The sequence below is a fragment of the Pangasianodon hypophthalmus genome, chromosome 5, assembly GCF_027358585.1.
Source record: "Pangasianodon hypophthalmus isolate fPanHyp1 chromosome 5, fPanHyp1.pri, whole genome shotgun sequence".
Taxonomy (NCBI): domain Eukaryota; kingdom Metazoa; phylum Chordata; class Actinopteri; order Siluriformes; family Pangasiidae; genus Pangasianodon; species Pangasianodon hypophthalmus.
Genome location: NC_069714.1, coordinates 23,196,470 through 23,220,274, shown reverse-complemented (window position 1 = coordinate 23,220,274; position 23,805 = coordinate 23,196,470). Strand labels below are relative to the sequence as shown.

The window sequence follows — 23,805 nt, the reverse complement described above, 5'->3', positions numbered from 1 at the left end:
TATTATCTGGCTCGTGCCAAACCACATTATATCATTCTGTCCATATCAGTACTGTTGTGGAAAAACCAGCTACTGATGTATAACACTGTAATGGTGTATGTGTTTAATCAGCTACTGATCCTGAGCTGGATAATATGAGGGTGGTGTCAGATAGTTTTCAAATATCAGGTGATAATTTTACCTGTTTATGTTTACAAGCCCAAAATGTGTTTATGTGACCCTGACAGAGGTTGAGAATTTTAGTTGACGTGGAACACCAGCTGCTTCGAGAATGATCCACTTTTCAGCAGTGCTGTTAGGCTGATCCAAAAAGTACATGAAAAATAACAATTTATTCTATTATAAAGTAATATAGACCTTCAAAGATGGGACTGTCAGGTCAGCAACCATGTCTGCCTCAGAGACAGCAGAGCAGAGCAAACAGCAGCAAAGTAAACACTACACTTTACACAATTCCTGGCTAACGGTATTGTCAAGACTGTTAATCAATCTATTCACAGACAAGGTTGCCAGACTTTTGATTACGCTCACCTTCAACCAATCAGAGGAATGTGGAATGACATTTTATCTTATAAAACCAGATCCACCATTCTTTATCTTTACTGGCCATCACCTAGATATTCCTGGGCTAAGAGTGTAGTTAGCTGGCTTTCAAACAGAAATGGGGAAAATGCATGATACTGATTGGTTAAATATGTTTCTCACCATAGCAGCGGGTAGCCAATAAAATACAATTAAACAAACTAAGGGAGCATTTATTTAATATTTGGGATGAAAAAATATGGAATCATAATAATGACTTCAGTAAACTTTTATGAAAACTATTACAGTGCAAGTACTGTGCAAAAATGTTATTGCACAAAATAATGTTAATTGATATTGCATGGTATTTTTGTATAGTGATTGCATCATAATGTTAATCAGCTGTGCTTAAATATGATGTTAACCATCCAAGGTTCAAGTGTCCCAGCTATTTCTCTGTATAAAGAGTGCATTCACCATTTGTGAAGTCCCACACCAGCACTTGTGACATCACTGACTCTTATTGCTTGTACCGGTATATTCTACTGTTGGACTTTAGTTTTGTATTTTGCCCATGGATTTTTCCATGGTTAACACTGTTTTTACATTGCCTGACCTTTTGCCACTTTCCAGTTTTTCATTATGCCTTGCCCTATGGTTTTGATCACTGTACTTGTTTTTTTATTAATAAAATGTGTGGGTAGTCATGACAGAATCCTTCATCATTACCATGCATGCAGCATGATGAGTTGAAACAGGGCATATCTAAGATGAGGCAGGTTGCTGGAGAGCAACAAAAACAGCTCTTTATTATACTGTACAACAACAGCTCTCTAAATTGTCTAATTTTCTCCAGCTGCTAGGGTTATCTCCTGCAGCTCTCTATGCCACCTGATAAATATGCCCATGCAAGTGTAAGGGTTTTTTGCAATATTTGCCGTATTTCTCCTCTGAAAGCATCATATTTCATAATGCCCTTTTCATCTTATTGCTCACAAGCAAGGCTAGTTTGGGCTACAGCCATTTGGAATAGTGGAAGAATAGTTGTATGGTCTCATGACCAGTTTTTTTTTTGTTTGTTTGTTTTTTTGACATTGGATCAAGGTACCACCAAGAGACTCACACCCAGACATGCTACATGGGCCCCAGTTCACATCCCTAGTATGAAAGTCAAGAAAAGTTGGGGGCGCCCATTAGTCTCACCTCAGATTACCATCTGCAAGCAAAAGTAGAAAGGGCCAACCAGGAAATTGTCAGATTCCTTCAGACTTTCTGTGCAGACCACCCAGTGGAATGGTCTTACCATGGGCTTCTTACAAGTTTTAAGTATATACAAAACTCACTCACTTATGCAGCCACTCAGCTCACTCTATTTGAGCCTCCACTGGAATGCCATGCCCACTAACTACAATTACCCAGACAATATCATATGTCACCTAGTTTCCATGTCTCTTTCACGAAACCCCTAGTTCTTGGACCCCTGGATGAGCTGTCTCCTGTTGGTTCACCACCTCTGGATCGATAAGGACTACCCACCTACACCTCAATTCACATTATAGCAGAGGTAGTCTCCATTACCTCATAGACTAGAAGGGTTACAGCCATGTAACCATCACGTGCTTGAGTCAGAAGCTAGAAGCTAGTTTGAACTAGAGGTGTGTGCAGGACTGTTTTTTAATCCCATTCCTGCCAGGTCCTGAAGAAATTCTCACCAATCCCACCCACTCCCACAGACACTTTTGACTAATCCCACCTGCTCTTGCAGAAAGTTTGACCAATCCCATCCATTTCAGCAGTTAGTACATTTGCAAATGCCCACAATATATTCTACCAAACTTACAGTAAGTAAATTATTCATTTAAACCATAGTGACACTGATCAGGATGACTGTTGAGCATTACATTTAAGTATGTCTATCTCACTTATACCTTAAGTAAGTGAATTATCTATCTATCCATTTAATATATGAAGTTAGCGTTATGCATTGACTTGAAAAGTGTGTCTTGAAGTAAGTCCAAACAGTTTAGCTATGGGATATGGCTAGCAAATGCTAATTGAAATTAGTGTTATTTTTAGCACGGTAACAAAGCTAATAGCTAGCTACCTTACCAACAACAACCCATCTACCTCACCAGCCTGTATCTGTGAGCAAATATAGAAAGGTACCTATGTCAATCATGTGTCATTGACACTGGGCAACTTCCCTTTGTGTCCCTATCAACTTTCAAGACAAATCTACAGCCACGATTGCTATTGTCTTTGTTTGAAATCCCAAATCATTTTAGTTGTCCAGATAAGTAAAAGAATGTATCATATCTATGACAAATGCCTTTGTGCTTTTGTGAAGTATTCAGAGGCTGAATAGGGCTGTTTTTTTTATTAGTTTGCCCCATGAATATGGCCATCAAAAGTGGGGCAACTCAGTGAGAACATGAGTAAACTAGAAGACATTTGATATTGGAACAGATTTGTTGTTTGGACATTTGACCCAAAATACATGTAGCTAGTCATTTAGACAGAGAGCAAAGAGGAGAAGATACACAGAATGTGATATGGAGCTTAGGAGAAATGTCTGCTCATGGCTTTTGGGATTCAAAAGAAGACAAAACAAGAGTCTGTTTGTGTTGTAAGGTTGATCTAAATGTCTTCTGTACCTGCTTTGCTAAAGTCTCTTTCTTCAGTTCCAAGTTTGTCTTACTTCCTTCTAGAGTTCATTCAAGCTCTATTGTAAAAAGAAATTCAAATCCTCTGTGTGTCACCATTTGTCCATTTTGGAATAAAAAAAGAAGTTGCAGTAGAATAGACATGAGATACTCTTTCATTAACTCATCTGTTAAATCCTATAAGCCCTCGCTGCCTTTCAGAGGAGAAGCAGGAAAGATTCTTGCCTACAGTTACATATTACAGAGTGAGGTTTAAGCTGCTCAGAGACTGCAGTAAGTAGCATGAGCAACAGCACAAAAAAACTGTGCGCATCAGGTTTCTGACTTTACAGTGACCCAAGTCAGACAGTAGATCTAATTTTCCCAACTCACCATCGACAGCTCTTGACTTGAGTAACAGAAGATTATAGGCTGGCAACTGTCATGATTATCTGATATTTAAAGTGGTGTTGAAATTTGAGTTATGGATTAACATACTTGCTTTCTTTCACCAAAAAAAGACAAGAATGACCTACCATGCTCAGTTTTGGGATGGTTGTGCAACGGAATGTCTAAGGCAGCAGTTCCTGAATGGGATAGGCCTTTCAGTGGTTTGCTTTCACGACATTGCAGAGCCACTGATGCAGAACCCCTTTCACAAAGCCTCTGTCAACAGAAGATAATGGGGTACAAAAGACATTACTGCAGTCACTTAATGCTACTTTAATTCAGCGGGCTGGGCTTTGAGGATGAAATCACAGTGTGCATGACAGATTAAGCATGAGGGCCACTGTATTTTTCCCAGAGTTCCGGTTGTGTGCATTCTTTATGTAAGAGAACAAGGGCTGGTCGACTTAAACACCTTTGGCTTTAGTCTGTTTCATGAGCATAGGATGGACATAATATGCTCACTTCAGCTGCTTCCGTCCAGCTCTGTGCCTTTGTGCTCTGATGAATGTGGCCTTTATGTTGCCTTTCTGTTGACACTTTTCTACTGGGGGATTTTTTTGTCTGTTTAATAATACTTGGCAAAGGAATTGTCTCTTTTGCACTTGGCAACCAGAAACTCCTATGAAGACTCGTTCTTCTGTCTTTGTCACTTCTCCAAGCTCATCACAGAGATGGACAGGGAGCAGAAGCCTCATAGGGTGAATCACATTTTGACTGATACATTGCTTTGTTTTTGTTTCTGATCATCTGTCTCTAGTGGCATTTCTCAGAGGAAAGGAAGAGTAATTAGTGGTACAGAAAAGCATGGCCAGATTGCGCTGTCCATGTCAGACATCAGCGTTTTCATGTTTGTGAGAAGTTTTCTTTCTTCGGGGTGGTAATAAATCCCCTCTTTGACATGCTGCATTTACTCTGAATACACACAGGAAGAAAGCCCCTAACTTTTTTTTTTTCCTTTCCATTTAACACCAAATGTTGTAACAAGCTGAGACAGATCAGTTTTTTCCAACTCGATCATACTGTTTGTGAAAGGATTGCCTTGCACATATCTAAATTCTGGGGAAAATGAATTTTTTAGACATTTTTGTTGAAGTAACAGGTCTCAGAGGACTGTGAGAAAAGTCTAAGAATTAAGGTAATGCAAGGTAATGCAATGCAGACATCAATCGCCTGGCTTACAACTCTGGGACTTTCTGTATGCTTTTATAGGTTTCAGCAGGCTGAATGTGTCTAGTGTGTATACATACATACATACATACATACACTCACCATCTACTTTATTAGGAACACCTGTACACTTGCACATTCATGCAAGTATCTAATCTGCCAATTATGTGGCAGCAGCACAATGCATAAAATTATGCAGATACAGGTCAAGAACTTCAGTTCATTTATTTACAAATTTACAGCTAAATTTTCTGCAATCAGGGTTTCATTTTACAAGCATACTGCATAAAAGTATAAGTTTAGTTATTGTTCCAAACTCTGTAGTTATTATTTTTATAATGAAGGGATGACTAATAAAGGCAATTATCAACCACATATGAGAAATAAGAGAAAAACTCCTTATGCAATCAGAAACTATATGTTTATTAACAGTACCAATTTTAAAATGTATATATTCATAAACTTCTTGTAAGGTGAAGCATATGCTGTGTTTAAACTCTTTTTGGTGTTACATAAATTCTTGTAGGTAAATTGACAAGATCAGATGCGTGTGTTTTAGTCTTGAATTTCTGTCTTTCAGTTAATAATTCTTATTAATAATGTTATCATTACCTCTAAATAAAAGTATAATTTTAGCAAATTCTAAATTATATAAATTATATTCATTCACTCATCTTCAGTAATTACTTTATCCTGGTCAGCGCTGCAGTGGATCTGGAGCCTATACCGGGAACGCAGCGAGTCATGAGTTGTGAATACACCCTGGATGGACCCATTGCAGGGCACCATGCACATACAATCACACTAGGGGCAATTTGCACTCACCATTGCACCTACCAGCATGTTTTTGCAAGGCAGTTCAGGATCAAACCAGGGACTCTTGTGCTGTCAGGTGGCAAGGAGGCAGCAGTTTAATGGTACTGCAGCTTGAGTCATTTTGTCAGACAACAAGGATACCATTAACGTTCAATAGTCAGATAAAATTCAATATAGTGAAAGTGTAGCCTGAGGGAGTGAGGGAGACACAAGGCAGACAGAAGATATGCTAAGTTTTTAATTAATTTAATATTTTTCAAAACTTTTTGCTATAATATTTTCTATATTTTTTATATACTTTTAACTGATGATTTTTGTGAATAATTCTAACAAGACATTTTGTCATTTCGGCACTGACCTGATTAGCTATGTATTCTTATTGATGGTTTTAGATTTATGTAGAGTGTAAACAGCATGTTTTCCTAATGGGATTATTCTGACGGGTGATATGGGTTATTATTTAATGCTTGTATCGTTCTTTTAAGCCAAAGTGACAAAGGCCACTCTAGCCCTCCCCTGATCAAACACAGAGTAGAAGTTCTTGAGGAAAACATCACCCAAGATCTAATAAGGATGACCATTTCTGTACTTTTCATGAGATGCTTCGATCCCACTTTGGCAGTGAGACCAGCTGAAATGTTTCTGTATGATCAGAAAAAGGACATTTGTCATACATGTGATATTACTGACACGCTGATTTCAGCAATATCAGTTGTCTATTAGTGATTAACTGCTATTGTATAAGGAACAAAGAGGAGTTTACTGTCCTTCACACATACCTGAAGCACGCATGCAGAGGCTGGCAGGTGCAGGTGAGCTCCTTTCATGACAAATGTCAGTGTGGGAAGGCTGCTCACCTCACTACATACAAACTCATACTAAAATCATAGTGCAGGGAAGTGAAGTATAACATTTATCAGCTAATAAAGAGGCTGATCTAGTTGACTCAGTTAATCAACACTGATTTAAATTTACATTTTGGTCTTTGTGGGCTCCTAGCATTGTGTTGAGAGAGTTGACATATTGCGTTAAGCATTCCAGCATGGACATTCCAGTATCCACTATAGCAGAACAGCCCTCCTCACACCAGCCTATGGGCATGCTAGTTGAGAACCAACTATGAACATGAGTGATGTGGCTGAGGTTGAGGAACTGTCATAGCCAGAATTCACACATCATGTGAGAAGTTCTGGCATTTCTACCTCTGAGGTTTTTCCCAGTATTTTCCAGTGGTATAAATGGGAATTTCTAGTGGTAGGTTCATATTTAATAATAATAATAATAATAATAATAAATCCTATTTAGGCCATTCCCACTTCAGGTTTAAATACAAAAACACATATAGATACAGATATGGATATTTGGAGGACTAAAGAGAGATACTGATAGGGGTGTTGCATTAAACCCAGAGTATACATGGAACCTTGTGGCCAGCTAAATCTGTAATATACACTCACAGATCACTTTATTAGGAACACCTGCACACCTACACATTCATAAAATTATATAGTTGGCCAATCATGTGGCAGCAGTGCAATGCATAAAATCATGCAGATACAGGCCAGCAGCTTCAGGTAATTTTCACATCAACCATCAGAATGAGGAAAAAATGTGATCTCAGTGATTTTAACTGTGGCATGTTGGTGCCAGGTGGGCTGGTTTGAGTATTTCTATAACTACTGATCTCCTGGGATTTTCACACACAACAGTCTCTAGAGTTTTCTCAGAATGGTGTAATAAAGAAAACACATCCAGTGAGTGGCAGTTCTGCAGTAGGAAACACCTTGTTGATGAGAGAGGTCAATGGAGAGTGGCCAGACTGGTTCGAGCTGACAGAAAGGCTACAGCAACTCAGATAACCACTCTGTACAATTGTGGTGAGCAGAAAAGCATCTCAGAATGCACAACACATTGAACTTTGAGGTGGATGGGCTAGAACAGCAGAAGACTATGTCGGGTTCCACTTCTGTAAGCCAAGAACAGAAAGCTGAGGCCACAGTGGGCAGAGGCTCACCAAAACTGGGCAGTTGAAGACTGGAAAAACGAAGCCTGGTCTGATGAATCTTGGTTTCTACTGAGGCACACAAATGGGAGGGTCAGAATTTTGTGCCAACAGCACGAATCCATGGACCCAACCTGCCTTGTGTCAACAGTCCAGCCTGGTGAAGGTGGTGTAATGGTGTGAGGAATGTATCCTCGGCACACTTTGGGCCCGTTAATACCAATCAATCGTCGCTTGAATTCCACAGCCTATTTGAGTATTGTTGCTGACAATGTGCATCCCTTAATGGCCACAATTTATCCATCTTCCAGTGGCTACTTCCAGCATGAATGCATTATGTCACAAAGCAAAAGTCATCTCAAACTGGTTTTATGGACATGACAATGAGTTCAGTGTTCTTCAGTGGCCTTCCCAGTCAGTGGATCTGAATCCAATAGAACACCTTTGGGATGTGGTAGAACAAGAGATTCGCAGCTTGAAAGTGTGCCTGAAAAATCTCATTCATGTCAACATGGACCCAAATCTCAAAGGAATGTTTCCAACATCTTGTGGAATCCATGCCACGAAGAATTGAGACTGTTTTGAGAGAGGCCCTACCCAGTATTAGTGTATTGTTGCTAATAAAGTGCTCTACAGTGTATAGCAGATGCTTTGCTAGTTTGAGACTAAATTTAGATCAGTAAAATTCTATGGGAATGCACAAGTGTGTTATGTGTAACTAAAGCACTTATTATATTGTTATCCAGATCCCAGTATATAGAGTCACACTATACATGTGTAACTTGAACTGGAGGTATTAATCATACGAAGACTGGCTGTCTTTGGTAGACATGTTGCCTAAATGCCATTCAACTCCAAGACATACTTTACATTCACTACATAACACAGTGTAATTTATTTAGTGCCTCCAACTGTACTTTTAATCCTAGTTTATACAAGAGAACAAAGTGATGCATTGTTCTTAAAAGTTTTTCTGTTGCATGGTCAGATTTCTCGTTGCATGGTTCTCCAGAATTTTTCAAATAACTATCATCGTTGCTGCTTTATGTTACTCACAGGAGGCTCTATTCTTGTAGTAGACAGAGTCGTAGTTGACCCAGAAAGTGCTGGAGCATGGTGTCAAAGTGGACATAGAAGTACTGCAGCGGGGTTCCTACACTAATCATTCCGAAGTAGGCCAGCTGTGAATGACAGTGATAGGAATCATGAGCTGATGGAAGACCACACACACACTTCTGAGACTTGAAGTATGTAGGTCAGGTGGAGTGTCACTTAATCCTGTATTAAATGTGCAGGTGCATGTTGTTAAGAAAAACAGCCAGACACCTGGGCAGCTTTATGAGCACTGTTAAATTCATTAAAAAAATGAGATTGGATTATAAAAAATGAGACAAATGAAATATTTGTCCCAAACGCTACCATTTTAAGATTGAGAAAAGGACACCATTTTCAGTAATTATTAATCATACATTCAGTTGGTTGACCAGGTCTTCTGTGTAAACGTTCTCTGTGTCTCTCACTGTACTATGCATACTTCAGTACATCCTTAATGAGATCATAATGGCTCTTTTCAACAAAGCCTCTTTTTCTCTTAACTGATGAGTCCTTCTGTGAGAGCCAAATAGAGCAGACTGAGGATCAGACACCTCATCATGCCTCCACACACCTCTGTTCCTCACACTCACAACAGAAACCTAAAACAGAAATATTTATATCCACCTGAAGTGACTTTGTATAACCACAATGACCCTATTCAAATCTTATTGATTTAAGTAGATCCAACAAATCCAACAAATTTTATATGTCAAATAATTGATAAGCTGATAATCTATTCCATGTTGCTTGGCCAAGAAAACTTAATATCTGGTTGATACTATATTAGGCACTTTAACAAGTATATCACTACCACAATCATTTGGCTTTGCCATCTTAATGCCAGTGCCAGTGTTTAGTTCCTTGAATGTTACCTTCAAACATCTCCTGAGTGAGTGAGTAGAAAGGCACTTTCCTTGGCTAGTAGCAATTCCAAATATGTTGATGCTTGGTGCTTTTTCATATTAAGTACACATATGATTGTGTTTGGTTATAATAAGCTTGTCCTTGGCAACAATTGGTTATAATGATCTGCCAGGCAAAGGACAGTTGCGCTTTAATCAGCAATGCAGCTGGCACTTGGGTGTGGAATATCAGTTATACTGCATGTCTGTAATATCTGAATCTACTGAGCCTGACCACATGCCTGAGAAGAGACCCTGCTTTAAATCAGTGTCCAGCCATGGAGGGCCAAATCAACGTGGCCAAATCAAATGTCTAATTAGCACTGCCTTTATGAGCAGAATCAGAATTCCCAGATCAAATGAAACACCAAAATACGCAACATTATTACAGTTTTAAAGCACAGAGCTATTCCCAATTTTGATTGGTCAGGTGGTGTTCATTTTCTACTGAATAACAGCAACTCTGACATTAGTGCTGGCTGTAATTCAAATCATAGATTTACATTAATGCACTGGTTCTAATATGTTATCTTTTCAGAGGTAACAACTGATTCACACTGACTTGTATGACAGATCCTCCACATAAACCAAGACTAATAATAAACAAATTAAGACATGTAATTTAACAAAGCAAAAACCCATAATTTTTGATATGGTAAAGCTTCCTGTAAGGAGATGTTTATTTATCATTTATGGATGGGGTCTCCAGTATCAGTAAGTTTTCCATCATAGGAAAGTTTTCTGGTCTCTCTGTAACACGACAGTTGCATTTTTTTCTTTTACTGACTTTAAAAGAGAGAAAAAAGAGAGCTCGTTAATGGTATGACTGTTTATAGCTGCTATAACATAAGTTAAACCAACTTGTTTTGTGGATGTTCCACAGAATTAAACGTAACAGTAAATGATTAAAAAGTACAAAGTGTCATTCATTAATACAGTAAACATCGTAATCAGCAAATTACTGTGGTATAAGAGGAATAAAACTTTTCAAGTTGTTCTGCTAATGGAAAATAATCAAGTTCCAGATGATAATAGCCAGACACATCACCCCATCCTTGATTATTTTCCGCTAACAGCACGTCCCAAAGTAAGAAATGAACAATTCTTTAAAATACGCTGCTTTCAGACTTCCTGAGGGTAAACTGGTAGAGTTTCTTTGGGAGCAGGGAAAGAGTTTTCATCATGTATTTTTGTCCTCAAACACACCCAGTACCAGGAATGTGTTTGTGTGAGGTCTGGCTATGCCACGGCTGCATGCTACAGGCCAAACAAGACATGAATGACCTCTCAGGATGAAGCAAACTAAACGAAGAACTGAAAAACTACATTCCGTCTTTTGTCGTTCCAACATGCTTCCCCAGAACGTCAAAACATCCAAGTGATGTCCCTCCCCTGTCTCTTTTTCTCTTTTTACAGGAGCCTTTGAGGAATTTCAGCTTGTCCTGGCTCTGCCTACAAAGCCAGTTTTTTAGACATTGTGTATCTTGTCTTTCTGCCATGGAATGAATTCACAAAGATATGGTTTAATAAGATCACCCTGAGGTATTTACAATATATGGCATACTTTCTTTGTGTCTCCCAACTCGTGTATAGACAGTTACCGCCTCAGGATTGTTATGATCTAAAATCTCAGGATGATCTAAGATGAGCTGTACTGAGAATGTAATTTAATGTGTTGAGAAATAAAAGAGAAAAACAGTCCTGAGATTAGACCTTTGATGCTCTCTCTTGGGAATGACCCAAGAGTGGTGAGCTAAATGTAGGAGAGGTTGTTGTGCATCAGTAAGTGTGCAGAGTGTGCAGGCTGATGTGTGGAGTGACAGAGACACAGGTGGTGAAAGCAGCAGTTTAGATGCTGTTCCAGGGTCAGTGTATGATCACAGTAGTCACAGACTGACACACACACACACACCCTCTGACCACCTCAGTCACCTGCCTGGCTGATAGACTGTCATGTTGTCTGAATATTCAGACTGCAGTGGTGTGTATACATAGTTTAAACAGCTTTGAGGATCAACACCATTCAATAAACTGGTAAAATACTAGGAAGCTGTATTCTTTCCACAGGTGTCTTTCATTCATCATTATTTCCTCATGCTTCTATTAAGATATTTTATTCTGATGTTGGTCTGAATGAGGTTTCATGTGGCATTTTGAAGAATTTGATTGTTTAGTCTAAGACGCCCGAACAAATTGCCAGTAAATCTGCCTCATTTAGCCTGCAGTATGAGCTACTGCTATAATATGTCTTAGCATATTATACAAGTTACTGTAGTACTACTTCCTTTCAGCTCTGTTTATGGCTTATCTTTTGTCATGCTTTGGATAAAGCTTTGGATAAAGGATCTGTAGACATGGTGGAAGGAGAAGTAGGTCCTATACTGCCATAAATATAATGTTCTGTTTGATAAAAATAAGCACACCTTAAAAATCTTAAAAACCTTAAAATGTGACATGATTTAGAGGAAGCATACATTACATTTTAGTTGAAAAAGTAAAACTGCACTACTCATCCATTGTTCAAATTGCCCCTTCTACTGCTATCTTAAACCTGATACACTTTTGTGAAACCTGTTTGCAGAGTTAAAACAGATTAAACGATGCAAAGTAAAAAAAAAAAAAAAAGGTTTTCACATAGTTGGCCAAAACGTGGAATTGTTTTTGTAATAAATTAAAAGACAAAGACCATGTCTTAGACATTTAACCACAGATGAGTTTATTCTTTTTTTTTTAATTGTGAAATCATTATGACTTCATGATGCTATAGAGTGTGTTGGATAACTCTATGCTAAGTTAGCGAATCCCACTCTAGCATTTCCTTGGTCAAACACAGAGTAGAATTGCCTGAGGAAGACATCACCCAGGATCCAGTAAGGATAACCATTTCTGTACTCCTCATGTGATGACCCAATGCCACTCAGACAGTTTGAGTTAGAATCTTCTTCCTGTTTAATTACAAAAAACAAACATGTGTCAGTCTGCACTTGCCATAGATATTATTAACTATTAAATGAAGATCAGTTAAGAGGCAGTTTCACTCCTACCTGAAGCACATATGCAGTACCCGGCAAATGCAGGTGAGCTCCATTCATAATGAACGTCAGTGGGGGAAGGCTGCTCACTGCATTACAGTCGAACACATACTGGAAGCATAACACACAGAGAAAAGACTTTTCCAAACTGTTTTCTATTTAACATTAGCCTTTTAACTTTAACTTGGCTGTTAAAGGGCTGTTAGACTTTTTTGCTTTTAACTTATGTAACACAGGAAAGGAAAACTATAAACCTATATAAATTCAAGGACCGTCCTGAAAAACTACATAGCTGTGGAAAGATTTTAATGCACACAAGTGTCTTTTAATTCTGCTTTGCCATGAATGTGATGGATATGAATAAACTTGACTAGTGAGCATTATATTCTATATGGTGATCAACTTATTGACAATTCATAACTTGTAATGCATTTGTAATTCGTTTTCGTTGTTATTTACGCTCATTGGGCCTCATTTATCAAGCTGATACGAACATACTTATTCGTAATCATTCGCATGAGTATTTACACAAGAAATTTGGTATTCAGGAAAATCCTGCAAGTTCAGAAAAACCTTTGTATGTTACTCATACAACTGAGTATGTATAAATTTATGCATAAGGAGACTAACTAATGTCAACCTTGACTGATGGGCTTCTAATACTTTTGTGATGAGTTAATGCACTTTCATATGTGGAGTAAGCTGTCAAGTTTAAATAGCTTATTTATTTCTATTGCACAAACAAATTTAATGAAAATTTTGTGAAACCGAATCGTTTCATATTAGTTAAGAAGAAATGATGCTGTAAAAAGGAGAGTGGGCTGCTAATCTGGTGTGTAATTCGGTTCCGTTTGCCACAGCATCTTTTTCTGCAGCACTTTATTAGAGCCACCACTAACTGACCGATAAGTGAACGATGTGGTATATCTCAAGCTGCAGTGAGCTGAATACTCCCTAGCATGCTGCATGCCATCTTTGGCTTCTCCCTGACACGAGAGAGTGCATTTGTCTGTGAGAGCTTTCTGGCCGAGAGTAGCCAAAACACTTCTGCAACATTTCCAGCGGAAATGTTTTTTTTTTGGTTTGACACAAACATTTACATACAACTTTACTAAAGATTGCTAAATGACGGCCATTGTGATTAATTTTTGTCACATATTTATTCTCTCTAGATATTGTAGCTTTGTGTGCACTTCAGGAACTGTAAAGCACAAGCATAATGAGAACTCCACTTGCATTTACTGCCTATAGGTTTATACTGGTCGTTGCTAGCTGACACCTTCCTAAGATAAAAGAAAATCTAAAGCCTAAAGTGCATGGCATGATGAAAATGGGCTTACATTGCCATTGCTGTCCTGTTGGGCTCCCAGCATTTGATGGAGAGTGTCTACATACTGTGGTGGGCACAGCAGCAGTGATGTTCCTGTGTCTGTAATAGCAGTACATCCAGATTCACACCATCCTGTTGACTGGTGATTCACCTCAAAACTAACAAATGGGAAAGAGGTTCTTAATCAAGCGGCTACAGTTTAATTTACTTTTCTAGGCTATTATTTTGAGAACTCTAAGGTGTCAAAACAGTTTATGTAGCTCAAAGTGCTTTACAAACAAAAAAACAGCATAATGAAGGAAGCAGAAAATATAGAAAATAAAAATGTAGTCGAAATGCATTCCACAGTGTTGGAAAAACATCCAGTCAACTTTTGTTTTATTGAGAATGTTATCCCATTGTACAACATGCAGATTAGTTTCTGAGAAGATGCTAGACACCTACCCTTCAAAGACCAGTTGCCAGTGGCTGTTTTGTTGTACAGGAACCCAGTTGATCTGACCTTGGTAATGGGAGGGATCAACTCCACCAAACACGACCTCACTTCCACTCTCAGAGTCACTGTTTAGCAATTTCATTAGCTGTTAGTTGCACATCCATCTTGGCATATATCATTTACATCAACATCAAGAAATTGTTTAGTGGAAGTGTGTTTAACCCATCTATTGCTTCCATTTTTAAGTTCTTTAAGAATTCATTTATAGTTTAACACAGGTCTTAAAATGTCCCAGCTATTCTTGTTTAATTTCAGATACTAATACAACTTGATCAAGTAAAAATGCAGAATATTGATTAACTGACTGGAATCAGGAATAGAGCAAGAATGTGTAAGGACAGAAGGATTAAGATAAAGCTAAATATTTTATGAATATCACAATTGTGTTGTTGGTTTAGAGTTTTCTGCCACACTATCACATTTTTTACCTGCTTAAGTAAAAAGCAAAGATCGGCTCCTCAATAACACCCTCTTGGATCATGGTGTCCACAATGGTCTGGTAATTAGGAGGCCTGAAGGCCAGACCCATGAGTCCATCATGCAGAGGCCTTGCAAAATGATCACCAGGCTCTGAAGTGCTTAAACCAATCTTCTGGTTTGTGACAGACAGCTGACCCATCTACAGGAGGTGAATGTTAGAGCACACTGAATGAGAGGTGGGAAGTATGTATCAAAGTACAATTGCTGTAAAGTATAAAACCATAATGTGAGTATTTCTTTTCATCTAATGCCTTTGACTTTTTTAAACACTGATTTCAAAAGAAAAAACTACTTTTTGCTCACTACATTTTCAAACATCAGCACATTTCTCTATAATCATATATTTGTAGTCATTACATGACTATTTTAGCAATAAGGAGTTGATCTAAATCTAAACTTTTCAAGTTTCTTTTAAATCTCAACATATGTGACAGTGAAAATGAAACCTAATACTGATCACTGTAATCTATCTGTCTCTACATACACTTTGTACAAGGCAGTTTGCATTGTTACAGCTGGTTATTAGCATTCAGTAAGTTTGTATTGTCAAACTAACATTTGAGAGATTAGGAATAAACCTTTTAGTTAGCCTTAGCTAATGTTTTTCATGTTAGTTCCTTGGTGAAAGGGGCACTAATTTATGACCAGTAACTGAAATCTGTGTGTGACTTGAGTTAAACATCTTTTTGATCTTTGTGATTCTTTCTTGTACTTTTACTTTCAATCGTTAAGTTAATTTAAAAATGTGGCAGCAAGGGCATGGCCAAGTGCCTGCTATGAATAGGAAGAGGAGTCACAGAGAAGGAGCCAGTAATAACTGAGTGATTACACCTTTGTGTGGTTAATAATGAAGTGTATTTATAGACTGTTTGTTTTGCAGTGAGTGTTGATCCTGTGAGCGAGAGCCAGTGTAAGCTGAGCTGAACTTGACTGTGACAAGACTGGCAAGACTTGTTTTTTACTTTTTAATAAACTTAATTTAGTTTGTTAAATGAAGTGCTAAAAAAATGCTCCAGTAAAATGATCAATAAAAAAGACACCCTCCAAGGCATGCCTCCTATGTTCTCATTCTCCTCCCTGCCTTCCACGGATTTACAAAATGTTTATACTTTTCTATTTTAACTTGAATGAAGAGTTATTGCACTTTTCAAGAGTAAGGAATTTGCATACTTTTACCAGCTCAGATATAATTGACTGTTCTGCTAGTCAGAGTCAGTCAGCAGGAAATCATGATCATTGCCAAACAGAGAACACTAAAACTGTAGCAGTGGAATCAGTCTACTATTCAACTGTTAGAGCAGACGTACTGTGATGGTGTCGTAGCCAAGGAACCCCTGGACACTGCCTGTTCCATACTGGATTGAAAATGGTTGCTGATTGCTGGTGAATGTGGAAGACTTGCTTGGGTTGAAGAGAGGATGACTATCTGGAAAACAAATGTAGAACTTACAGATGGGTAAAGGCACTGCAGATATAACCTAAATTAGAATGGATTGTCACAAGAATAGTAGAAGACAAAACCTCTTTGAAATTCTTTTTTAAGACCAAGCCATATTTAACTGGATTGGATATCAAGGCTGGCTTATGTTATTAACCTCAATTATGCCATACTGCTGTTGAATTCTCGATTTTGATTGGTCAGAAGGTGTTGATTAACAGCAACTCTGACAGTAGTTCTGGCCTCAAAGTAAATTACAGGTTTATATTAATGTGCTTGTTCTAATATGCTATTGTCTCAATAGCAACAGTTTACACAGCGACTTACTGTTTATGGAAGATGTTCCACAGAAACTGAATTAATAAAGTGTGTAATTGTTGAAATTTATAGGTTTTCTGTCAGGAGATGTTGATATAACATTTTTGGAAGGAGTCTCCAGTGTCAGCACTTTGTAAGTGCCAAAAGTAAGGCTGTTTTCAGCCATGGGAAAGTCTTCATGAAGTTTCTTGGTAACATGACAAACTGAGGTTTTTTGGCTTATTAACTTCAGGAGGAAAAAAGAAAGGTGCGGGGACGGTATGCGTGTCTATAGCTGCTATAACACGTGATAGCAGGAACTAACTTGTTTCATTAAACTTTAAATGTAACAATAAAATAATGTAGGTCTAAATGACTAAATGTATGTTGTGTTACATTTATTGTTACATTTAATCAGTTTATTGTTACATTTATTGTTACATTAAATGTAACAATAACCTGATGAAATGTATGTTGCATTGTCCTTTAATCAATTAATAACATAAATGCAGGAAATTTGCTGCAGTGTAAGATGAATAAAACACTTTAGGATGAGCTGTTATGGAAAAATGATCAACTCTGTATAACGAAGCTTCATTTTCCATTTGTTCTTTTTATATGTATTTCTTAGAGGTCAGTGTACCACCTCTGGCAAAGTGCTTTCATTGATTGTTACATGATAAAATTGCTAGTGTTTTGAAGTTTTTCAGTGTGTAGAGTACTCACTGCAGGCATCACTGTTGCAGTAGACAGAATTGACCCACAGAGTGCTGGAGCCGGTGTCAAAGTGGAGGTAGAAGTACTGTGGAGGGCTTCCAATACCAACTTTTCCAAAATAAGCCATCTGGAGAATACAGAGGATTGTTAAACACCTGTGCAAAGCATTGATATCATAGCTTTAACAACATATACAGGCACCTATTACAAGCATCGCTAATAAAAAGTAAGAATAATGAGTAATGTAGCTCTGTCATAATCATTACATAATCACATTTATTTACACAGATTAGGATTGAGGAGAAATGTTATTAACCATTCCAGATTTAGTTAAATGTATTCCATTTGCAATTTTAGAATATAAAAGGCAGATGTTCAATTACTTATGTATTATTAAATAGTTTATGTGCATTACATAAACACTAGTATTATTCCTTTAAGAGCCACAGAATCAAGAGAGAAAAAAACAATAAAATTGTTAATCAATAATTAAAAATTTCAGGCATTAGCCAAAATTTCACAATAGTAATAGGTTGTAGAATGAAGATATCTTTACTGTATAATTATCATATTTCTGTAGAAGGTAGATTTACATCATATTGGTTGATCAGGCTCTCAGTGTAACCTTGCTGAGAGCTGTACTGTGAGTACTTCAACATTTCTTTGAGGAGACCCCTTTCCTTCATTATGGTCTTCTTTTTAACAAGAGGAACTCTGCAGACAACATATTTAGAATAGCATCATGAAGCTGATCACTCTGATCTGATAAAAGTCTAAGCTTTCATTATAATTTCTTTTGTATTGTGTCAATTCCGGCCCATAATAATCCCCTTTGGCCCTCTTTCTCTTACCTGACGAGTCCCTCAGTAAGAGCCAGACAGAGCAGACCGAGTATCAGACACCTCATCATGCCTCCACAGATTTCTTTCCCTCACACACACACACAACAGCCACCTGAATTGAGCATATTTATAGCCTGACCTTATCCAATAGCAATGACCCACATGAGCACTTTATGATTTAAACCAAAAAAGCATTACTGTAGTAATTGGGCTTTTCAAACAGATTTGAGTATGTTGTACCCAGATATGATGTTGTTTTTATCTGATAGATTGTTTTTATCTAAGATTATGTAAACTGATTTTATATAATTGTATGTTGGTATATAATGGAAGCTGATAATGCATGTTAAAGACAATCTCAAATGTCTTAAAAATGCAACAGTCAGTGGGAATTATTATCTTAAAGATTACCTTTATGTTTGATGCCAATTAATGTCATTTACAGTTCAGACTTACTATGTCCTTGGAGTTTTGGCAAAACAAACACACAGTCTGAGTTTATTTTCCTAGGGGCATAGTCAGAGTTGAGTGATGCGTGCATAGTGAAGATTTTATACTCAAATTGCGCACAACAGTATTCAGACCTCAGACATGCTCTGGACCTAAGGCCCATTCAGAAGTTGAATGAGTGTTACACATGCAGAGTAACAAAAGCATGGCTCAGTTATGTGCAATTCTAAATTGAACTTAAGTGCAGTTTCTTGCAAGATATTGGATTGAGAGTCTGGTGCCACTGTCATACAGTTTTGTGTCACCACAATATCATACTGAAATGTATGCTTTGGGATGTAAATACAGTAAAAAAGGAATTCCAATCAAAGCCAATATTAAATACATAAATATGACATTATTAATTCATAGTAATTAATAATATTAATTTAACTTAAAGTGAGATATAAGCATAGCAGATGGGTGCTTGGTCAGTTTCTCTTTGGGCACTTTTCTTTATAAAAATCAAAATATCAAATAAAAAAAAAACAATGGCATGGTTACATTAATTCTACAACTCAAAATAGTGAAAAAAGCACGATAAAGATTTCATGACCTTGATTTATTATCTTGGGGCTTCATTAATTTGTATGCACAGGTATCTGTTTTTGCAGTATAAAAATGCAAATTAATCGGATATGCTGGATCAAGTGCTATTTTATAAGATGCAGAGTAATAAGGATGGAAGGCATATTGGAGAATAATCTGGTGTGAAGTATTTTGCATAGGTATTTTGCATAATCTGAATTAGGAGCCCATAAAATGATCTTAAGCATGTGGGTAGCCCATCTCAGAGTATGCAAAACTTTCCGTGTGTAAATATTGACATAACTTTTGCCAACTCTGAATAAAGCCCCTATATTTGTAATTTAAAGACACTCAGTTAAGTGCAGAACATTTAATCCCAGTATCTATGCATAAAAAAAATTAAAAATAAACAAAATGAAATTAAATGTGTGTATACTGTAACAAGACAGTAATCCAAAGCATAAAGCAACATCAGCAGAAAAAGAAAAAAAAAACAGCAGAAACTCAGCAGATAAAAACAACTGAAAAGAACCAAAAGAAAGAAGTCAAAGAAGGCAATGCATGACATCTGGCAGAGTTATAACGGGTATGTCAAGAAGAATTTACAAGGATTGGCTAGTAACCTGACATGGAGTTAGAACAGACAAATCATGTAATTTTCGACTGAGAGGATCCAAAAGCTGTTCTGAGGATACCAAGCAGATTGGAGACACAATTATAATGTGAAGGCTGGGTCTCCAGGTTATTAGGGAATAATTATGTCACATTGGGAAAGGGAAACATACATTTCTTTGTATTCATATAGTCCTGAGGGTATACAACGCTTTGCACTAAGTTCTGTCTGATAACCTGAGATATTTTGGTTTTTGGCTTCATAACTACATTATTATGGGTGAACTTTAGAAGACTTTAGATGACTTTACAGAACTTTATCCCTTTTGTTTTTCCAACATGGTAATGCAAAACATCAAAAGGTTATGCCTAACTTACTCCGTAAAAGCAACTTCAAGAGATTTCAGATCTGGTCTTTGTTTTAACATCTGCACTTGGTGACTTAATATCTGTGGCAAAATATAACTTAGACCCTTAATTTAAAAAATTGCAAACATCTGTGCAGTCTTTCTTCTGAGAAATGAAATTTAAATTCCAATAGCTACACCAGCAAGTAGGCTTTATTTCTTTGAATAACACTGACCATCAACTCATATCAATCATGACATGAATGCCAAAAACTCTCCTGAGATTAGCACTTTAATGATGCTGGAACTGAAAGCTAGGCTGTGCATAAAATTCTACTATTGCAAAAGTGTAAATGTGTAAAATGACCCTAGTAGATCATTTCCTTTTAGTTGGAGAAGTTTGATAATATGTGTGACGGATTTGACATTTTCTACTACATATAGTTCTACAACTAAAATATTTCTCTTTGGCATGCATCTCAGTCAGAGCAAAAGTGTGTATGTGAACATGTGTGTTTGTGTGTGTGTGTGTGTGTGTGTGTGTGTGTGGCTATGCTGTGAAATCTGATGTTGGGAGTGTCTGAATGACAGGTGGTGAAAGCAGCTGGTTAGATGTTTTTCTGATCACAGTAAAGTCACTGACTCCACACACACACACACACACACACACACACACACAGAGTTCACACCACCCTGTCTGCTTGACTGCTTCTCTTAGCGTTCATAGCACCAAGTTTAACTCAGCACAAAGTGGAGGAAAAGCGATAAAGTAGGCTATTTTGATAGAGCCTTTCACATGTCTGCACAAACATGACTTTCTGAGAAAGAAGTGTGGGGGTTTTTGACTTTTGACGTTCACTGTTCTCTCTAACTTTGTCTGAGGACTCATGAATATGCAGACAGCTTTGGTGTGTATACATAGCTTAAACAGATTGGGTGATGAATACCAATCAGTAATCTGTGGGAAAGAAGACTAAAGGTTGAATTCCTAATTCCAGTCTTTCACTTCTTCATGCTATTAACCCCTTAAACCTCCAGGACCAGATGACAGATCTAGATCTAGATTCCAGCACCTTCCTAATTACAATTACCAAATAATATGCTTTCAGATGAAGAATTTACTAGTAGGATGAGGTGAAGCTGATATTATGACTGACACTCACAAATAAAGCTCATGTATAACATTACTGTCATTTGTAATCTGATAATATCTGTATTTTTCCTCACATCTGTATAGATCTTTCCTTAAAATTGCATATTGCTGAGAGTTTGGCTTTACTTGGATGCATGTGCAGTATATGTGTAGTGCTGTGTAAACAGCTAGAAGACTAAAGGCCTAAGGTCTCTGGCCACAAGATGGAGGTATTGTTGTAATAAAGGCAAATCAATAGCTGATACAGTAACCAAGTCATTGGCTATATCAAGTTGACTTTAGTTAATGTTGCGGAAATCCTCTTATTTCATCTAATCATGGCAAAAGTGTTTAAAGAAGAGCAATGTCTCACCTCTTGATTTTCAGATTTTTAGATTAGCAAAGATCTTATCTTTCAGATAATCAACAGTTTCACTCTGAAAGCACCCTCATTATTCTCACATGGTGAACTGAGTTCCAGACATTCCAAGAGAAATGAAACCTATTGAAAAAGTTCCTAAATTCTTAGACTAGAAGCATTATTTGCTTTAAATAGCTTTAAACTCTCAGGACATGTTTGTGGGTACTGACTTTCTACATACCTTTCCTATTCATTTAACCGTAGTTACTGAACAGGGTTGGGCTGAATAATATTGATGGTTCAGTACTGAATACTAAATACACCTTCCTAGATGTATTCAGTTGCAATATGTAAAGAACAACTTATTCACAATATCCTGAAAAATCATATGGGAAACCACTTGTGCCTCATTATTCTACAGTTTTGCCAAAGACAATGTTCCTCTGGGGTTTTTTATGTTGTGCTTCCAGATGGGAAGGTAATGAATTTTGACATAGAATAATCAGTGATCAAGGTGAATGGAGTAGAAATGTGAGAAAGACCTAACTACTCAATCTGTTCAAAACAAAATTTTTTATTGTATAATTAGTACTTCAAATCAGCTAGTAAGTATGACAAGTTAAAAATACTGGTGCATTAAAGTGCACATAAAAAGTCTACACACCCCTATTCATTGAAATGGCAGGTTTTTGTGATGTAAAAGAATGGAACTAAGTTAAACCATGTTAAACCAGAACATTTTTAACCTTATTGTGAAATTGCAGCATGCAAGTGATGAACAACCAGAAATGTTTTCAGAGAAAAAAAGAAAAACAAAAAAACTTAAAAATACCCAGCTTGCATAAGTGTGCACACCTTTTTATAACTGGGAAAGTGGCAGTGTTCACAATCAACCAATCACATTCAAACTAATGTTAAATACTAATTAGTATACACCTGCCATCAATTAAATTATTTCTTAACCCCAAATAAAGTACAGCTGTTTCTATAGGATTTTCATTAGATCATCTTGGTAACATCCAACTGGAAAAGCCATGGGCTGAAAAGAGCTTATAAAGCAGTTACGGAATCTCATTGCTAAAAAGTATCAATAAGGAGAGGGTTACAAAAATTTTTTTAGGCATTGGATATACCATGGAACACTGTAAAGACAGTAATCAACAAGTGGAGAAAATATGGCACAACAGTGACATTACAGGAACAGGACGTCCCTCTAAAATTGATGAGAACACCAGGAGAAATCTGAGAGGGAGGCTGCCAAGAGGTCTACAGCAGCATTAAAAGAATTGCAGCTATTTCTGGCAAGTACTTTTTGCTCCCTACATGTGACAACAACCTCCCGAATTCGTCATTTCTGGGCTACGGGGTAGGATGGCAAGACGGAAGTTTTTTTCTGATGAGGGGCAGTCGTGGCCTACTGGATTCTCTAATGCCCCCTCATCACCTTCGGACTTGCAACCCGAAGGTGAACCTGAAGGTCGTGGGTTTGAGTCTCGGGTCCGGCAGGGATTGTAGGTGGGGGGAGTGAATGACCAGTGCTCTCTCCCACCCTCAATACCACGACTGAGGTGAGACCCTTGAGCAAGGCACCGAACCCCCAAACTGCTCCCCGGGCGCAGCAGCAAAAAAGGCTGCCCACTGCTCCGGGTGTGTGTTCACTACTGTGTGTGTGTGTGTTCACTACTGTGTGTGTGCACTTGGATGGGTTAAATGCAGAGCACAAATTCCGAGTATGGGTGACCATACTTGGCCACAAGTCACTTCACTTCACGAGACTGAAGTTCAACTTTTTGGCCATAATATCAAACAATATGATTAGTGCAAAAAAACAGCAACAACAAAACAGCACATCACCAAAAGATCACCATCCCCACAGTGAAGCATGGAGATGGCAGCATCATGCTTTGGGGCTGTTTTTTTCTTCAGCTGGAACTGGGGCTTTAATCAGAGTGGAGGGAATAACGAATAACTCTAAATGGCAGTCAATTTTGTGCAAAACCTTAAGGCTTCTGCTAATACACTTAACATGAAGAGGAATTTACCTTTCAGCACAACAACAACCTGAAACACGCCTCCAAATCAAGAAAGGACTGGTTTCACCAAAACAA

The 23,805-nt window shown here is 37.6% G+C and overlaps 2 protein-coding genes across 6 annotated transcripts in view; one reads left to right on the top strand and one right to left on the bottom strand.

Annotated features, from left to right (window-relative positions):
* Positions 1-23,805, top strand: part of tns1b (tensin 1b) — a 209,655-nt gene that overhangs the window by 5,047 nt on the left and 180,803 nt on the right. The window lies entirely within an intron of this gene.
* On the bottom strand, positions 206-23,317 carry LOC113524721 (gastricsin). Its single transcript, XM_026911054.3, has 9 exons — positions 18,238-23,317; positions 17,980-18,100; positions 17,396-17,513; positions 16,242-16,360; positions 14,883-15,073; positions 14,403-14,519; positions 13,969-14,116; positions 12,641-12,739; positions 206-12,541 (listed from the first exon to the last, which is right to left on the bottom strand). The coding sequence occupies exons 1-9, from the start codon at positions 18,294-18,296 to the stop codon at positions 12,380-12,382; spliced, it is 1,134 nt and encodes a 377-aa protein (XP_026766855.3). The 5' UTR covers positions 18,297-23,317; the 3' UTR covers positions 206-12,379.